This window comes from Amphiura filiformis, chromosome 10 (genome assembly GCF_039555335.1).
Source record: "Amphiura filiformis chromosome 10, Afil_fr2py, whole genome shotgun sequence".
NCBI lineage: Eukaryota > Metazoa > Echinodermata > Ophiuroidea > Amphilepidida > Amphiuridae > Amphiura > Amphiura filiformis.
Window position 1 is genome coordinate 40970135 of NC_092637.1, and position 19962 is coordinate 40990096.

The 19962-nt window shown below is 36.1% G+C and overlaps 2 protein-coding genes across 2 annotated transcripts; both read right to left on the minus strand.

Annotated features, from left to right (window-relative positions):
- Window positions 1–5181: 5181 nt before the first annotated feature.
- On the minus strand, window positions 5182–13885 carry LOC140162202 (adhesion G-protein coupled receptor V1-like). The gene is made up of 5 exons (XM_072185461.1): window positions 13684–13885; window positions 8156–8260; window positions 7068–7319; window positions 5695–5891; window positions 5182–5263 (listed from the first exon to the last, which is right to left on the minus strand). The coding sequence occupies exons 1-5, from the start codon at window positions 13835–13837 to the stop codon at window positions 5240–5242; spliced, it is 732 nt and encodes a 243-aa protein (XP_072041562.1). The 5' UTR covers window positions 13838–13885; the 3' UTR covers window positions 5182–5239.
- A 1353-nt stretch (window positions 13886–15238) lies between these two features.
- Window positions 15239–17106, minus strand: LOC140161862 (sodium/calcium exchanger Calx-like). Its single transcript, XM_072185157.1, has 3 exons — window positions 16983–17106; window positions 16127–16357; window positions 15239–15354 (listed from the first exon to the last, which is right to left on the minus strand). The coding sequence occupies exons 1-3, from the start codon at window positions 17104–17106 to the stop codon at window positions 15239–15241; spliced, it is 471 nt and encodes a 156-aa protein (XP_072041258.1).
- Window positions 17107–19962: the final 2856 nt, after the last annotated feature.

The following is a 19962-nucleotide window of genomic DNA, read 5'->3' on the forward strand; positions in this document are numbered from 1 at the left end:
ATACATTGCGCATGTGTGTCTTTTAATGTGCAATTGGTCTTGAACTTGAAACATATTGACCAGCAAGTTACATTTGCACTTTTTATTACTTTTTATTCCTCCTTCTTTTTTAATTCATGGTTTTCTTTTTAGTTTGATTGTTTGTTTTATCTTCTTTTATTTCTTTTCAGTGTTTTCTTTGCTATTTTGTTTTGGTTTCCTTTCTTTGCTTCTTTCATCTATTGGGGGGGGGGTCGTCTTTAATGATTTCTTGTTGTTTTTCTTTGTATTTGCTTGAATTCTTTGAGGTATACTTTCGTGGGGTCGGGAATTACTGGTTTGGAAGGAGAAGTTTGGGAAAGCAATGGACTTAAGTTGGTAGATGCCGTTGCATTATTTTGCTATCTACTGCAGATAACTATGATAAATTTGCATCCCACATCCGTGTGATGTTTGCTTGACGGTGCCCTTAGTGTCATAGCAACTATAAAAGGTGGTGAATGATTTTCCAAAAAGATTATCAACTTTTTAACTATCCAAATTGCTATGTTTTAAAATGTTTGGGGCTATGTATAAGGTATTCTACGTGTTATTCGACTTAACTTAGTCAAAATTTGATGAAAATATATGTTTAAAGTGACCGATCCCTGAAATATTTATGAATGTAATGTAATATTTTTCATTCCCTATGTTCCTTAATGTATATAAACTAACATGTCTAAGTTTCATTTCAATCGCTCTACTGGATCTGAAGTTGTGAACCCAAATGTGAAGAAGCAAGAACTGATTTTGGAATTCCTCAGACAATCTTAGAAATATTTGTTCGAACACTTTTAGGGCCTTATTGGAAATGGTCCCCCTTCTACCCCGTACAATGTTGGCATGTCCAATATGCTAATCTTCACCATATCTTCTCCCAACATTGTTTGGTGGGGAAAGGGGAGGGGGCATGCATAAGATGAACATTGAGACAACACTATTATAATTCTTAGTTTCCAGTGACTCATATAGCGTGCGCACTATGCTAAGAAGAACATAGGAATTACAGTGGGTGTTCGAACACATTTTGTCCGGGATTGTCTACAAAATTGCTTAGCAAAATCATCTGATGTTAGTTTTTGGACAATAACACTGCAGTTACGCCATCGATCTTAATGCAATTTGGCACACATGTCAGAAACATGATTTGCTATCATCTCACTAAATATGGAGGAAATCAATGAATATTTGGATAGCGGTCAGTTACCATAGATTTAATATAGCGTTTTGTACACACAAATACATGCCTTAATGGTTTATGTGCTATGATATTTGCGCATATGTACATAATAAACTTAGAGGAGGGATTAAAAATTTATCTTCAGCTAAAAATAAAAATAAACATTACTCGTAAATTCAATGTTATTTATTTAAATGTCACACAGTACCACTGTACGGTAAATGGGGGGGGTCGAGAACGAGGGAGAGAGAGCGAGTGATAGGAAGGAGAGATACGCATCGGATACGCACATTTATGGTTTTAAAAATAGTTTATAATAAAAACGTCACTTGACCAACATTTAAGAAATTTAGCCTAATGTGTGAAATTGTGTTGTATTAAACATTTTAAATACACCATGATTAGGATGGTCAAATGGTAATTCGTAATGATTTACACACATAGACAAGCACGCTAGCCATCGATTTACCATATAATAGAAAAGTAAATCTTATTAATCTTTATGTTTTGTGGTCAACCGTGCATACTGTGTGTTTTCAATGGGGAGATGAGCAACGATTCACCTTTACCATAAATAGGGTTTCACACTTTCAGTGTACATATTGTTATACCCACAGAAGATACAACGCAAATCATGTTTTAATGAACTTTGCCCATGTGAGATTGCATATAGGCCTAATAATAAAGGTCATTATATATCATACTTATAATGATCGGTGTTTGTTTAATCAGAAGACAGCATATATTAAGAGTTTATATTTTCTTTTATTCCAATCAAATATAATGGCAATCATAAAAAAAAACCGAACTTGCATACCAATCATTAAAATATGTCAGTTAAAATTGATCTATGTGTCATATACATTGCGCATGTGTGTCTTTTAATGTGCAATTGGTCTTGAACTTGAAACATATTGACCAGCAAGGGACATTTGCACTTTTATTACTTTTTATTCCTCCTTCTTTTTTTAATTCATGGTTTTCTTTTTAGTTTGATTGTTTGTTTTATCTTCTTTTATTTCTTTTCAGTGTTTTCTTTGCTATTTTGTTTTGGTTTCCTTTCTTTGCTTCTTTCATCTATTGGGGGGGGGGTCGTCTTTAATGATTTCTTGTTGTTTTTCTTTGTATTTGCTTGAATTCTTTGAGGTATACTTTCGTGGGGTCGGGAATTACTGGTTTGGAAGGAGAAGTTTGGGAAAGCAATGGACTTAAGTTGGTAGATGCCGTTGCATTATTTTGCTATCTACTGCAGATAACTATGATAAATTTGCATCCCACATCCGTGTGATGTTTGCTTGACGGTGCCCTTAGTGTCATAGCAACTATAAAAGGTGGTGAATGATTTTCCAAAAAGATTATCAACTTTTTAACTATCCAAATTGCTATGTTTTAAAATGTTTGGGGCTATGTATAAGGTATTCTACGTGTTATTCGACTTAACTTAGTCAAAATTTGATGAAAATATATGTTTAAAGTGACCGATCCCTGAAATATTTATGAATGTAATGTAATATTTTTCATTCCCTATGTTCCTTAATGTATATAAACTAACATGTCTAAGTTTCATTTCAATCGCTCTACTGGATCTGAAGTTGTGAACCCAAATGTGAAGAAGCAAGAACTGATTTTGGAATTCCTCAGACATGTCTACAAAATTGCTTAGCAAAATCATCTGATTTTAGTTTTTGGACAATAACTCTGCAGTTACGCCATCGATCTTAATGCAATTTGGCACACATGTCAGAAACATGATTTGCTATCATCTCACTAAATATAGAGGAAATCAATGAATATTTGGATAGCGGTCAGTTACCATAGATTTAATATAGCGTTTTGTACACACAAATACATGCCTTAATGGTTTATGTGCTATGATATTTGCGCATATGTACATAATAAACTTAGAGGAGGGATTAAAAATTTATCTTCAGCTAAAATAAAATAAACATTACTCGTAAATTCAATGTTATTTATTTAAATGTCACACAGTACCACTGTACGGTAAATGGGGGGGGGTCGAGAACGAGGGGAGAGAGCGAGTGATAGGAAGGGAGAGATACGCATCGGATACGCACATTTATGGTTTTAAAAATAGTTTATAATAAAAACGTCACTTGACCAACATTTAAGAAATTTAGCCTAATGTGTGAAATTGTGTTGTATTAAACATTTTAAATACACCATGATTAGGATGGTCAAATGGTAATTCGTAATGATTTACACACATAGACAAGCACGCTAGCCATCGATTTACCATATAATAGAAAAGTAAATCTTATTAATCTTTATGTTTTGTGGTCAACCGTGCATACTGTGTGTTTTCAATGGGGAGATGAGCAACGATTCACCTTTACCATAAATAGGGTTTCACACTTTCAGTGTACATATTGTTATACCCACAGAAGATACAACGCAAATCATGTTTTAATGAACTTTGCCCATGTGAGATTGCATATAGGCCTAATAATAAAGGTCATTATATATCATACTTATAATGATCGGTGTTTGTTTAATCAGAAGACAGCATATATTAAGTGTTTATATTTTCTTTTATTCCAATCAAATATAATGGCAATCATAAAAAAACAACCGAACTTGCATACCAATCATTAAAATATGTCAGTTAAAATTGATCTATGTGTCATATACATTGCGCATGTGTGTCTTTTAATGTGCAATTGGTCTTGAACTTGAAACATATTGACCAGCAAGGGACATTTGCACTTTTTATTACTTTTTATTCCTCCTTCTTTTTTAATTCATGGTTTTCTTTTTAGTTTGATTGTTTGTTTTATCTTCTTTTATTTCTTTTCAGTGTTTTCTTTGCTATTTTGTTTTGGTTTCCTTTCTTTGCTTCTTTCATCTATTGGGGGGGGGGTCGTCTTTAATGATTTCTTGTTGTTTTTCTTTGTATTTGCTTGAATTCTTTGAGGTATACTTTCGTGGGGTCGGGAATTACTGGTTTGGAAGGAGAAGTTTGGGAAAGCAATGGACTTAAGTTGGTAGATGCCGTTGCATTATTTTGCTATCTACTGCAGATAACTATGATAAATTTGCATCCCACATCCGTGTGATGTTTGCTTGACAGTGCCCTTAGTGTCATAGCAACTATAAAAGGTGGTGAATGATTTTCCAAAAGATTATCAACTTTTAACTATCCAAATTGCTATGTTTTAAAATGTTTGGGGCTATGTATAAGGTATTCTACGTGTTATTCGACTTAACTTAGTCAAAATTTGATGAAAATATATGTTTAAAGTGACCGATCCCTGAAATATTTATGAATGTAATGTAATATTTTTCATTCCCTATGTTCCTTAATGTATATAAACTAACATGTCTAAGTTTCATTTCAATCGCTCTACTGGATCTGAAGTTGTGAACCCAAATGTGAAGAAGCAAGAACTGATTTTGGAATTCCTCAGACAATCTTAGAAATATTTGTTCGAACACTTTTAGGGCCTTATTGAAATGGTCCCCTTCTACCCCGTACAATGTTGGCATGTCCAATATGCTAATCTTCACCATATCTTCTCCCAACATTGTTTGGTGGGGAAAGGGGAGGGGGCATGCATAAGATGAACATTGAGACAACACTATTATAATTCTTAGTTTCCAGTGACTCATATAGCGTGCGCACTATGCTAAGAAGAACATAGGAATTACAGTGGGTGTTCGAACACATTTTTTCCGGGATTGTAGTGTCTTGCATCCTCTTGCTGAAACTTGTCCGCTGTCCGATATAATAGCAGGAATACGTGCAGAGAGAGCATGATAAAAATGCATGTTGGCAGCAATTATTTATGGTCATACATGTTGTTGTGATCAGTGATCACGGTAGATTGCCGAATAGAAGCAAGTATTAACCGTCTTAAAGGCAAAAAAAAAAAGCAGTGTCGCAATTTACTGACGGAATGAATACAAAAGTTTGGTCGCTACTCGCGCTCGGCGAATCGCATGTAGCATTTCAGACATGGGCGGTTTATAGTAAACCATTATTCGTCTCTTTGTCGAATTCATAACGAATGTATAATGACGTGTTTATCTTCTGTACGTCAAAGGATCCTGCAACAGCAACAGCAACAAAATGAAAAAAAAAGATATAATCTAGAATGAGGTTGATACATAACAATGATGTTATCGATGATGATGATGATGATGATGATGATGATGATGATGATGATGATGATGATGATGATGATGATAATGACTTTAACCGTGCACTATGATAATAACCATCATCAAAGTGTCAGTGTCAGCCCAGCGGGTAAGTTACCTGATGAAGTCTTATGGTTTCAGACGCAACGTATCAAGTTGCAAAAAATGTAAGTTCCAGTATTTGATTTAATTCAAAACCATTATTGTTATGCTCACCGTACTGGTGACGATGACAATAATGATAAAAATGTGAATACAAAGAATTGAGTGTTTGGTGCACTGGTACCAAAAACCAAACTTGCATATACTTGCACCAAAATCTCACGAATCATTCTTACCCTCGGTGTAAAGTACACATCATAAGGGTTGTAGGTGACAGCTGTCTCTCTTCCATAACGCAAAGGAGCACGGGGATCTATTTGCGGCACACGTCGATTCAAGACGCAACAGCACCCGATAACGATAGTGATAAACAGAATAAATATTAACACACCGCCCCCTACTGATATGCCAACGATAGCTTCGACTGATAATCCTGAAAAGAAATGAAAAGTTTTATTAAAACTGAGAGGTCTGGAGTTCAAGTCCCCGCACAGTCAGGTTTTTTACACTGATATGTCTGCCTATGCATGTCATTTTTCCATTTGTAAATTCATGACTTGTTTGATTGTCAGTGGCGGCGCCAAAAATATTTTTTTCGGAGGGGTGGCATTGAGGGGGCAAAGTGAATTTCAGTGGGGGGGTGCAAAATCAACCAATTTTGGTTTTTACTGGGGGGCAACAGGGGAGTGACGAGAGTTCTGACGGGGGGCACTGTTGATTGTGCTAACTAGTGTGCGTAATTCTTCTTTCCCCTGTATATTGATATATTAAGAATAACGATTAAGCATCATTGATTTGATCTCGTGCGCTAGTTTTTAATGTTTGAATGTTTTTATGTTCCAGTGTATGATGCGTAAGCCTCTCCCCTTGTTTGTATTCTTAAGTATCAATACTCTGTATTCTATTGCATTGGTTCCTGGTCATGGTTGTAATGATTAAATCATGGCTAATACTTCCGCTAGCGTGTTTTGTCGTTCGTAGCGATTTTCAATTATCTGACATAGCATTCAGATTAGGTTCTCAACAGCTGTGATTATCCGCTCAATTGACAGTCGTCTTAGGGCATTTAAATGAAGGCACTTAATTTAATGCCCACGTGACCACATGGGCGCAGACATTACATCGTCTAGACAGGATGTCTGGAAAAGTGACCTTTGGCACAGCAGGGGCCTTCCTGTGTATTTCAATTGGAAACGCGGGATGCATGTCCAAATTTTCTAGCAAATTTGTCATTTTTTGGCAACTTTGTAGTATTATTGTAAGAGTTTCCGTCGATAACTTTTTTCCGTCGACCAAAACTTTTAGTTCTTGAGCACATATATACTGACCACTTGGTGATCTTGGTATGGCGGCGCCCATGGGTCACGTGGGCATTAAGTTTAGTGCCTTTTATTTAATATCCTATGGTAACTGATTGATACATATCAATATTTTCTTCCGTTGCGGTAAATTGTAGTTGCCGAGGAATATTAGTCACTGCGTCTGACACAAGTGTGGATTCGACAAGTAATTGTCTTTTGGTTCCTCTGCCAAACGTGGCACGTTTTCCACGTGTTTTGCTTGTTTTTTTTTTTATGTAAGTCGATTACTGCCCACCCCAAGTACTTACCACTGGTTCGTCTACCACTATCATCATCGAGGATTACAACGGTAGCTTCATCTGGATTGGCCACCCTCCCATCAGTCACACTCACGATCCTTACATAGAATTCCTCATTATTCTCACTCAACTCATCATCAAGGATAGTCACGATAAATGTCGCTTGTGCCTCAGAGGCTTCAAATTCCACTATATGGTTGGATATAGGGGTATAGTCCTGGGTTGCAAGAGCGTCTCCTTTAAAGGGTATGGTTTCGACTCCTAGGTGGACAAAGACATAACTGATTTAAATTACGTTTTAATTTCACTGGTCGTGTCCAGAGGGGCGGAAAGTTTGACGTGTTGTATAATAAAGGCGTCGTCATCCCAAGCGCCACATCATTGGAGTGTATACCGGAAGTGCTGACTAGCAAAGTCTTTCATAACTTAAGTTTAAATTAATATCGTATTAATATTGTTAAACCGGGTTCTTAAATACCGTAAAACCTCGTCTGCAACCACATAGAGTGCTTCTGATGAATGCTAAATTAATCCCGGTGCCATTATGGAGTTTGAGCAAATAAATGACAGATCCAAGCATATACGAACAAGTATTATTGTAAGACCAATCTTTTGTATTGGCATATTTACGCTAGTTTCGTATGAACTTAGCTTTCATCAAAAACACTATGTTTGTAGACGAGGTTTTACGTTATACGTTTATATTAGACCCAGGTCAATGACGAAAAATCGTGTCCACTTCATCATTTCAATTGCCCGGTTCAATTGACACTCCCTCTTTTGCGGTACGCCAACTCGAATTTCTTTAGGGGACGAGACTCCAAGTATGTCCAAACGGGTTTGAATCCCTAAATTACACCTTAAAGTTCAACATCCATATGGACACGACCAGTCATAGTTCTGTCCTGCTTAGATCTGCTATGGCCATCCTTCCATTGTGTTGATCTCTCATAATATTGCAATTTGATTTCGTAATGGACTGAAATGACCAGAGAGGTTACACGTACAACATCTTAACCCCAAAAATGTAATATGAAAGTCATTGTAATCAAACTACTGTTCTCCTAATTTAATGCAAACAGATTGAGTACACATACGTGCTTCAGCTGCCTCGATAATGCTGCCTTCTCGTTCAATAGTGATGGTCACAGATTGACCAGGTTCTGGTACTTCATACCGGCTACTTCCAAAGCGATATCCACCTGAAATTTAATCAGTACATATTGCATTGAGTTATCAAAACACTACTGATCTGCTTACATTTAGAACTGGGTAGTGAACCATTGTAATGATCCGGCCTTTGGTGGGGACAGCTGACGGTCATTTTTACTGTGAGCCATAAATGCGAAATAACTCGCAGTCAGTTTCCCAAAGAGCAGGGTGATAACCACAGACTTCCCAATCCATCGACGATGCTGATGGATATTTACAACCTTAGTACAGACATGATGTGCCGCATTGTAACACCCATGGAGAAAATCACCTGAATCTGATATCCATATATAACAGTGCCCAACTTACACACGACATTATCTTGGGAAAATGTGTTATACATAAAAACATCTCAAAAAAAGTAACTAACCCCCCTTAGATAATGACCATTATTCAAATTGTGATTGTATTACAAATCTGTAAAATGCGTTGGAAGCAGAATTTACTTCTCCGCATTTTGACACCTCATTTGTTGCAATTGACTAAATATTGACGTCACAGCGTACATTTAAATCAATGTAACCCAAGATTTGAAAGTAAATTGTATTGATTTTGTACAATGGAAGGAAATCTGAGTAATGATATCTAAGTGTTTTTGTATTGTTTGCAAGTGCAACTTTCAAATCTGGACCTCGCTATATAAATAAACTGATGTTTTATTGTTTCTGGGCTATAGTATCAAATGAGGTGTCAAAATGCACAGAAATAAGTTCTGCTCTCAACGCATTTTACAAATTTGTAATACAATAGCCCGTTTTTGAATAATGACCAATATTTGAGGGGGGTTAGTTACTGAAGTGTAATCCAGTAATTACATACAACTTAAGGGGGTACTACACCCCTGTGGTAAATTCGTGACTATTTTTGCATTTTTCTCAAAAAATAATACCACACTGGTAACAAAAGTTATGTATACTATTGGGGCAAGGAATCCAATTACTACACTGAAATTTCAGTGACTCAAGACAAGCGGTTCAGTTTATATGATAGGAAATGTGGTACATTCGAGCGGTACCTCTTTTCTTATCATAAATAACGAACCGCTTGTTTTGGTCACTGAAATTCAGTGTAATAATTGAATTCCTTCCTATAATATACATAACTTTTGTAACCACTGTTTTATTAGTTTTTGAGAAAAATGCAAAAATAGACACAAATATATCGAGGGGTGTAGTACCCCCTTAAAAAGCAGGATATATATGGCAATTTAAAAAGACTAAAAAATGTTCGCCTGTGTCATTAAATTTAACTTGTAAAGCAAAAGTTCCAAGGATTGGATGTCAGAATTGAAATATTTTATACTGGCAAAATGTCCCTAAACTAAACTGAGCTCAAAAAGAAACTTATAATTTTTCACAAGGTCATATCTTGAAATCCTGTCCATCAAATTGAACCAAAATTACACACAGATTTACTTCAATACTCTACTCTTAACACATGTCAGTAACCAAGCAGTTATCCAACTGACACAACAGCAAAATGCACTGACATGGGACAGCTTCCTGGACCACATTCACAGCCCAGCCCTGTTTCATTAAAAAAGTGTATGAAAAGCAGAAAGAAGCACCGTTTTATCATCTGTGCAAGGATCTTGTGTGCATTCTCACAGATTTTTTTGGGGGCTGTGAAAGTGAAGGAAGTCCAGGAAGCTGTCCCATGACAGTGCATTTTGCTGTTGTGTCAGTTGGACAACTGCTTGGTTACTGACATGTGTTTTGAGTAGAGTATTAAGGTAATCCTGTGTGTAATTTTGGTTCATTTTGATTGATAGTAATTTAAGTGTAATTATAGATAAGGACCACACGGTCGACGGAAGAAGGGGGTCAGCAAAATTCACTCATATTGGGTCTGTGACATTCCTATGACAAACTCATTCTCCCAGTGTAGTAAAGAAATCACAGTGTTTTTACTTTTAGAAAAAAGCTAAATTAAAAATTATGCATATTTCACCAATTTTGTCTGGCTTACAAATACATGTTTCTTAACATTTCGGTCTGCCATTCCTTTCTTCTTTCAGATTTCGTACTAACATTATAAAATGAGATTGTCAATAGAGTTATCTTGATAATATCTGAAATATGAAATATTAGTGTTTCTAATTTTGGAAAAAAAGTGTGATGCATTTTCCCTAAAACGTGATTTTTTGGCCCAAAAGGGATAAATTTGGATGCTCATTTTTTTGGTTGGACAGCGACTTCAAAGAAACCTTTTATTATGGGTACAATCAACACACTTTGGCCCCACATAAGCAAAAATAAAAACATTGTGTTCTGGCTTGCTGATGCTAGAAACACTACAACAATGTTTGCATTGTTTACAAACTAAATGTTCCATTTAGTGTGTATTAGGCAAGAACTATATGGTCGACGGAAGAAGGGGGTCAGCAAAATCCACTCATATTAAGTCTGTCACATTACTATGATGAACTTATTCTCCCAATGCAGTAAAACAATCACAGTGTTTCTAGTTTAAGAAAAAAAGCTTAATTAAAAAAATGCATAGTTCACCAATTTTTTTCCGGCTTACTAAAAATACACGTTTCTTAACATAAATCATTGGTCTCCTGTTCCTTTCTTCTTCCAGATTTCGTACTATGAGATTGTCAATAGAGTTATCTTGATAATATCTGAAATATGAAATATCAGTATTTCTAATTTTGGATCTAATTTTAAATCACATTTTCCCTAAAACATGATTTTTTGGCCCAAAAGGATAAATTTGGATGCTCATTTTTTTGGTTGGACATCAACTTCAAAGGAACCTTTTATTATAATGTATATGTACAATAAACACAATTTGCACCCACATAAGCAAAAATAGAAACACTGTGGCTTGTTGATGCTACAAACACTACAACAACTTGAATGTTTGTATTGTTTATAAACTCAATATTCCCTTTTAACGGGCATGGGAATAGATTTTTTTCAAGAACTTCAGTAAACATAAACTTAGGAATAGAGATGGTTGCTTGGAGAATTGCTCAGCCCCTATAATGATTTTGGTCGGGTAAGGCCAATACCTGTTTTTGTCAGTTTTTTAAACCGGCAAAAATGCCAAAACTTTTAAAGTCAGTCAAATATTAACACAGAAAGCTCATAAACAGTAACACACAACTTAAACTAATGAATCATTAAACATATTTTTGTCTCGTCAAGATCTTTAAAAGCAAAACGTTTAGAATTTGATATGACACTTTCAGGTAAGTGCCGGCACTACGAGAGCAATGAAAAACCATGCCTTTAATTTCTTAATATGTCATGTATAATTGCAAAATCTGGCCTGATTACACTCAGGAAATTATTTTTGCTACTTCATAATTAGTTTTGAGATGAAAACAGTAAATTATTTATCACTTTTTTTAGTTTGTCATTTTTGTCGGCAAAAATGTTTTTGCCAAGCGGAAAAAACCGTGGTTAAAACCATAGTTTTTTTTCACCTGCGGCAAAAACCTGCAAACCCTGATTTTGGTGAAGCCAAAACACCCCCCCCCACCTGTTAAATGAAATTTGAAGGGATAATCCAGTTAATTAATCAATCAATTAATGGTTTTCTTTCATTTATTTTTGGTTTAAAGATTATTACCTTCATGAGGCTTTGCAAACTCTTCCCCCCAAAACATCCCAGGACCCTCCCCGTACCATGACAGACAATTTCCCCCACCCCATTAGAGACATGTAGTCCATTGAAATTGTAAAAACCAAGGGGATTAGGGGGTTGAGCCCCCAAATGAGTTGGTTAGCAAACTCAATTCCTCAAAAGAAGATTTCAAGTTCCCCTAAAACCAACCCCTCCCAACAGAGAACACCCCTACCCCCAAGTGTCTAATTGAAAATTTGAACTGGTAAACACAGATTGTCACTTTAATATTAACACAAAGGTGCATATTATGGGCCGACTCCACCCTGACATTGTTTTAGTCGGGGTGCTATAACATTTGAAGTGTTTGTGCTATACTAAAAGATAAGGTTTCAATATAAAGCTCTTACTAATAAGCTTTAAGTGGCTATATAATTTACCTATGTAGGTATAGTAATTTTAAAACAATTCAACATTTTTGCAAAAAATTCTGCGCAAATGTCCGGGCTCCAGCCAAAAGACCAAAAAGTCACACAACGCATGGCCACATACACAAGCATGCACATCTAGGTTCCAAAGATGTAAATATAATTAACTTCACTCAAAATATCCAAGTAACCTAAATTAGTTCATTCGGTATAATTTATTGTTGAAGTATTATTTCCATCTAGAAACACTGCAATGTTAATATTAAAACACATTTTTTAAAAGATGTAATTAATTTCACCCGAGAATCATCATTTCCTCCTTTCATGGCTCTTGTAGGGTCAGCTTATGTTGTACTGACTAGTGTCAAAATAGCTAAGCAACCTGAATTAGAAGTATTATTTCAATCCAGAAACACTGTAATTTTAAGCTATTTTAGATATTAAAACACATTGATAGTAAATGTTTCTTGTAAAATAAACTTGACTTTGATTTGAATTATGATATTTGAATATTATTATTTATTATTATTATTTGAATGCAATCCACTAATCCATTCTGGTTTAAGCCATTTTGAATGTTATTATACCAATAGACCTAATTACTTCTGACTTTAAAGTGCTATTAAACTAGAAACACTAATCAACAAACTTGTTAAAACTAGTTGAGGTTTGCTGTTGAACATTTTGAAATAGATCCAATCTTCATTCATGAAAGCTTTATAATATTTTTGACAAACTCCGGACGATCCTGTATAAATAAGAATTGGATATTTTGAAATTTTCTATGATTTTTGACGCGGTGTTTTTATAACCAAAAAACCAAAACACAACGATTTTATTTTACAACTGTGAGGGGCTATGCCTGTTTGTTATAACCAAGATACAAGGTAACACCAGCATGGCTGTCCAGCAGAGAACAGCAGGCATTTGAAACATCACTTTTTGACCTAAAAATTAGGAAAAATAGAAAAATAACGTTCTTTCTATTAAAAACTAGAAACACTGCAAATCCCTTTTTTCATGAAATATGACAAGTAATGTGTTAGCTATATACTGACAAAAAATGGATGTGAAAATACTAACTTCTACATGTTAGCAGTGCCATATGTCTTTGTTCTTGATTTTAAGAGTGTGTTTCAGAGGCGTTAAATTCACGAAAATCAAAGGTTTTGTAAAAAATAATCTAGAAACACTTAGAATTTTTAATGCCCACCATTGATGTTGGTATACCTAAAGGTAGTCAGGGACTTCATATGAAACAAATTTGCCTACCCCCTTCTTCCGAAATATTTTCAAATCGTATGGTGGTTAACTATATTTACACTTAAGATATGACCTTGTGATTCAAAAGTTGTAAAAAATTATAAGTTTCTTTTTGAGCTCAGTTTATTACTAATATGTATATTCACCGTCATTGTCATGTATTATCACCCGAATTTCCCCAGTTCCAACTTGAATGTCACCACTCGTTATCCTGACAATAAGATCTTCGTCCTTTTCAATCAAATTATCATCCACAATGTCGATGTCAACATATGACGTCACCTGTCCCTCCCTAAACATCACGATACGATCAGTAAACTTAGTGTAATCCCGAATGGCTTTTGCTTCTCCGTCTAGTGTGGATACACCTGGAACATGAATAAAGCAGTTGAAGCAATAATATGTGATTTGCATAAATAATAGATTCGTATTTAAATGTTAGTTTTCACTGATCACATTGTCCCTTTTTAATTTCGAGCCAAACAAATAAGGTAATCGTAATATCGGGAAATAAGACGTAAGACGAATAGCGAAATGCACACAGTATGCGTCACTGATTCAATGATACACATGAGCTCACATACACGAAACGTGCTAACCATCACTCGATCAGTGAACTCGGAATAAAACAGGAGATCTCCGGTTGGAATATAAAAACCTAAATTTTAATGTAATTCAGGGACTTTAGGCTTAGCCTTTCACGTGGTAGACACTATTGGGCATTGAAATAATGCAAAAAGTAGAAATTCGAGAAAAATTGAGGTCGTCGCTGTGGAGCAAATCACATAATGGCTTTAATAAAGCTGCTCAATGCGCGCTCCAAACGTTATCTATCACTGTCAGACCTGTAGCCATGATTTGTGTGGGGTGGGGTGGATAGGGTTGCAGAACGTACACAATGAATGCAAAAAACACTTAAATGCATCGAAACTTTAGCTGTGGACTATACCCCCTGGAGTTTGTTGATCCTATTTTGAAAATGTTCCCTTAAAAGTGACCCTGTGTGAAACTTCACGATAGAGTAGACATTTTGGTGGATATCGTGTGCATGACCAGGTCAAACCCAGCACTTCACATGCAACTACAAACCGCGGCTACGGGCCTGGTCCATGATGAAAAATACACAATGCATACACGCTAATCAGAGAGGATGATTTAAGCACTTCCCAACAAGTCTTGCGGTTAGCACAGCTGTGTGAGTGAACATGGCACCACTGCCCGCCCACTGCTTACACACGTGCATGGTTAAATTTGAATTTGGACAGATATATTTACAATAAAAACACCTTCAAAAGTTGGTCGATTTCACATTTTATGTTATCTACAGAAGGTGTGAATTATCCTTCATGCATACATCACTTTAGATCTGAAATCGACCAAGTAATAATGACACCCGGGCAATTCTAAAACAACATCTTTTGTACAGAGTTCAATGGGATTTGAAAAATAAAGTGGCAGTTGAAACTCTAGTGATAACACTTTTACAGTGCATGATGGGGCTTCCTTAAATCATCCTCTGCACGCTAATTGAAAGGATGACTCTAAAACAGGACATGAACGCACCTGCCTATGGGTCCTAGTTTTTATGTCGGCGGATTGTGCTATATAAATCCGTTGCTCTTTATAATAATCTACATCTTTTTTACTCTTTTACTCATGTATTGAACTAAACATGTATGTAGACAACTTAGACAAAGAATGTCACTCACGTATGGTTGTAGCGGTCGCACATGAGTCTATAGAACGGCTGATTGGAATGCGCAGTGTTCCTATGGACTCTGTCGTATCCATTTGATCCGATTCAAATGAAAATGTACCTGAAAATGAACATAGTCAATTTTATGTTGTACTACTGATATTGAAGAATACGTTTACATTGTCACTTTACAACTTGTTTTTTCCAATCTTTTTTAAGTAGGTTACTGTTAATGGTCAAGATGAGTCATTAATTTTCATAACAATTATATTATGTATATATGTGCGTTCATTTAGTCCCTTAAAGTAACATTTGTGTCACTACATGGGTTGTGCTACATGACATATAGTTATTGCCATTGATTTGGCTAAAAAAGCTGTGAAATGTTACATATACTTTAAGGCACGGTAAGGGGCTGTGCAATAATTATGAGCCCTGTTTGGAGGGTAAAAAACATAGGGGGGGGGGGGGCTTGTTGGCAAGTCGAGGGGAGCAAGAATTTCTTTTGGCAGGTAGAGAGAGGGACAAGCAATGTTTGGCAGGTTGAAGGGGGGGGGCAATGTCGGCATTGAAATTCTTCCCCGGGATCATAATTATTACAGATATTTTAAATTTAAATGTAAATTGAGCTATTTGGATCATCAAACATGTACATGCCCTCGTTAATATTCTTTTAATGTATCTTTTGAGTTGTAAATTGTATAATTATATTCTTTGTAATTCTTTATAATTATATTCCTTTATGTATTTTGCAGGGCCCCGTGTTAGACCAGCTTCGGCTGAATCGGGCTACCCTGGGTAAACATGTTGTAAATAAATAAATAAATAAATAAATAATTAAGATCTAAGTGCGTTTGTTATAAAATGTCCACGGACCAACTTGTGTCAGTTACCTATTTGATCTTGAATGGTAACAACTGCCACATTTCCAGGTTGTTCAATTGTACCAGAACCACTCAGTTTACTTAACGTCAACGAGAAAGTTTCAGACCCTTCCACGGCAGAATCTCCTACGATGTCAAAGGTCACGGATTCCACTTCCTGTTCACCTCTAAAGGTCACAATGGCGTCTGATGGCGAGAAATCCTGTGGGAAGGTTGCTCCAGTGTCTGATGTGGAAATGCCTATAATGACACATAGATGTTGTTAGGGATGCCCAGTTTTTACCAGTCAGGTATCGCCCGGGGGGTACTCAGTACAAATGACCATACGGGGACGTGCCGCAAATATGGGTAGCATTTTCAGCCTTTTGGTATATCAATGACCCCTTTTTCAAAGCCTATTTTGGTATATGAATGGGTCCTTTTTTCAAAATTTTCAAAATGTTTTCGGAAAATAGCCCAATTTTTCGTTAATTTAGCCAAAATTTTGGGAAAATTGGTAAAAACTAGGACAATTTGGGTTAAATTCGGCCGAAAATTTTGACTTTTGGTATATCAATGGGTCCAAATTTCTTGAAAAATTGGTATATTTATGGGTCCACTTTCAAATTCTCAGCGGCACGTCCCTACCAAAACCAAACTTGAGTACCCCCGGGTATCGCTTTGCGTAGTTCATTGTGATCCAAGCTTTGTACTAATATTTTGTGAGTGTATTACCTAATTTTGGGGTCAAGTGTTCAAAGGTAACCGATCTTTATCCTGGGTTGCCAGTATTCTTATGAAGTCAAAGTTTTGACCAAATATTTATAAGGTAGATCTTAATTGGGGCTCATTGATATTTCACATTAGAACTTTCATTCAAACTTACGTAAAGTTGTTCCTTCTCCAGCAAGCCCGGAACGTATGATATTGACACGTAATACACCGCAATTTTCACCGACTGTGTATTCAGGATTCTCAAAGCGGAATGTTTCGGCTAGAATTAAAGACATGATAATAGTGGGTGTATATTATTTACTTTTATGTCAAACATGGTACCCAGATTTCTCGTTAGCTGCAATAACTACATGATTGTCGCTAACTTAAACAGAGTTTGAAATATGATTTTTAAATTGATTAAATAGTTCAGCCGTGTCATCTTATTCCAATGTTATCACGGTTGTTTGATTAATATTTCTAGCAAAACATTACATTATTTTTAATTCTAGTCCTTTACATTACAGCTATCACGTCGACAATAGCGTCGATTATTTCATTGTATCACTCCATCTTACCACTGTTTTAAAGAATACAGGATTCAAGGTATAAAAATGTTACTATAGTATCACTGTTGGGGGCAGAGGATGTTTAAAGACATTCCCACAACCCAATGGGGTTTATGACCTTGTATGTCTGGCTTTTGTACACATGTGGTACAGTTGATCATGGCTTGCATTGGAATTGTGTGCAAATATCTGGTGTTTTCATCCTATTATTTAACATTCATAACATCGAGACTTAGGAATAAAATTAATGCAGTGGGACAATATGAATGTTTCCTGTAAGAAAATCAAATATCAGTCCTAAGTCTCAACTATTAGCTTGTTGGCTGCAGTTTTAAAATTACCATTTTGTGTGTGTGGCAATGGGGACTTTGCCTTTAGAATTAGGTTATATTGATCAAATTTCCCAATCATAGTGCATTGTAGGAATGCCTTTAAGCCTCCTCTGTGTTGGGGGTAAAGGTCGCAGACAACTTACCATCATTATCAATGATCAACACAGTAACTTCATCATTCCCTTTATCAATCTCTCCATCAGCATCAGCTAGTACTATACGAAATGTTTCTGTTGGTTCTGATATAGCATCTTCCTTGATTTCAATGGTGTCAGTGACAGAGGCTTCTCCGGTGCCAAAAATAACAGTAACGCTGTAATCTTGGAAATCTGAGCCAGGAGTTGCTGACTCACCCACTGCAGTGACAGCTGGAATATTGAATAGATTGTTAGTGTCAAATCACCTGCAAGCATTGGGTATCTATGGCCATTCCATAACTATTCGAATAATAACAGAAGTTGAAACGTGTATGTTTAAAGAAGCCAAATCCAATCAAAATTCCTCCATCTTATTTAAATTTAAGAGATCGTACGGTGGAGACAGATGCAAGAACAGAACAACATTAGAGTGTCAACATACAAACGAGTGTAACCATATCATGTATATACCTTCGTTTAAATCCACTGGTAATAGACCATTATACAATACACCAACCGTAATGGTCAACGGTGTAACAATTGGAATACAGCAACAGTTTCATTTCTAAAATGTTAGAGGGACAGGTCTCTAGATTAATTTGGCAACCATTTTTTAAAATAATATATATGTAGCGCCTGCTTTTCCGTGGGAAATCTGCCATATAGGTTTCCTGGCGGCCTTCTGGAGGACAACACTGTATAAAAATATCGTATTTTATAACCTATACACTGTATTATTAACCCTTTATTATTAAAACAAAATGCTGCAAGACACTCTCTCCAATCAATACATGCCACTCATAAACGCTCACTTACATTCATATCAAAAACAACAACAACAAAAAGGATTCTATGACAATGATAAAGAAAAAGAATACATGATAAAACTTAGAAACCCTGCTACATTAGTTTTACAGAACTGTTTCGTAAGGGCCGTAGCCCTCACTCATCAGAAACTTTGTGCACAAAGTTTCTGAGCATGAGGGATACGGCCCTTACGAAACTGTTATGTAAAACTAATGTAGCAGGGTCATCTACGTTTCATCATTTATTAAGCTCCCTTCTTGGTTGAGCACTTTATCATGTCCATGGTTTCAACCTTTATTGGATTATTATAGAAAAAGAATATCCATACTTGCAGTTGATACTCGCTTGAGACTCTGGTCTTCGCCTTCTCTGTTCAGTAAACCTCTTCTGCTCACAGTGAATGTGATAAATCCTTTGTCTTCCAAGACGATCCTCTCTGACGCTTCCACTAGTAACGATATTATTCCTGAAATTATCAAAAAACATGACACAGGATTGATTTACTACCCATAACCATGGGTGATGTCCGGAAAAGAGAAAATGTGTAGAGTATAACTGTGCTCATAATGGAATACTCCACTCCAATTGAAATAACAGAGGGGTGATGACTAAACATTGGGATTGGCAATTGAGAACTGCTGGGAAAGTATTGAATTCTTTCGCCCAACGGAACGGAAAAGACAATTAAAAGCGTCTCGGTGCTGAAATGAAATGTACCGAATGTTTCAACCTTAGGCAATAGAAACAAATAAGTTTGATCTTTCAATCGACCATCAATGCTTGATCGATCCTAATTATTTATGAAATCAGTTAATGGACTATTGTTAAATGTGATTACATATGAATCTATAAATGTAACGATAATTGATCAGTACAAATTTACCAATAAATTCTGATTAATTAGATCCAATCAAATTAGGGTGTGGTGCCTTATCTGACACAATGTCCGAGTATATCTCTGCTAGCAACTATAACTCAAGTATAAGACACCACGCCCAATTTGGTCCTATAGAACTATCGGTGCCCGGTTAGGTACCGATAACTCTTAACATCACTCCCTGGAGATCGAATAAATTGTATCCAGTATAATAATTAACTGTTGCATAGTGCTATTGTTTTCAATTTAAATGAAAAAACCCGAATGCACTGTACAAATGTTCAGGCTACGATAACAAGTGCCATCGGTACCTCTTCGGGCACCGATAGAGCTATAGGACCAAAAAGATGTTGTGCCTAAGAAAAGTTTCCGACGTTTTGTCCCTTGCATACTACGCTGATCAACAAGTAATCACGCCACGTATCTATGC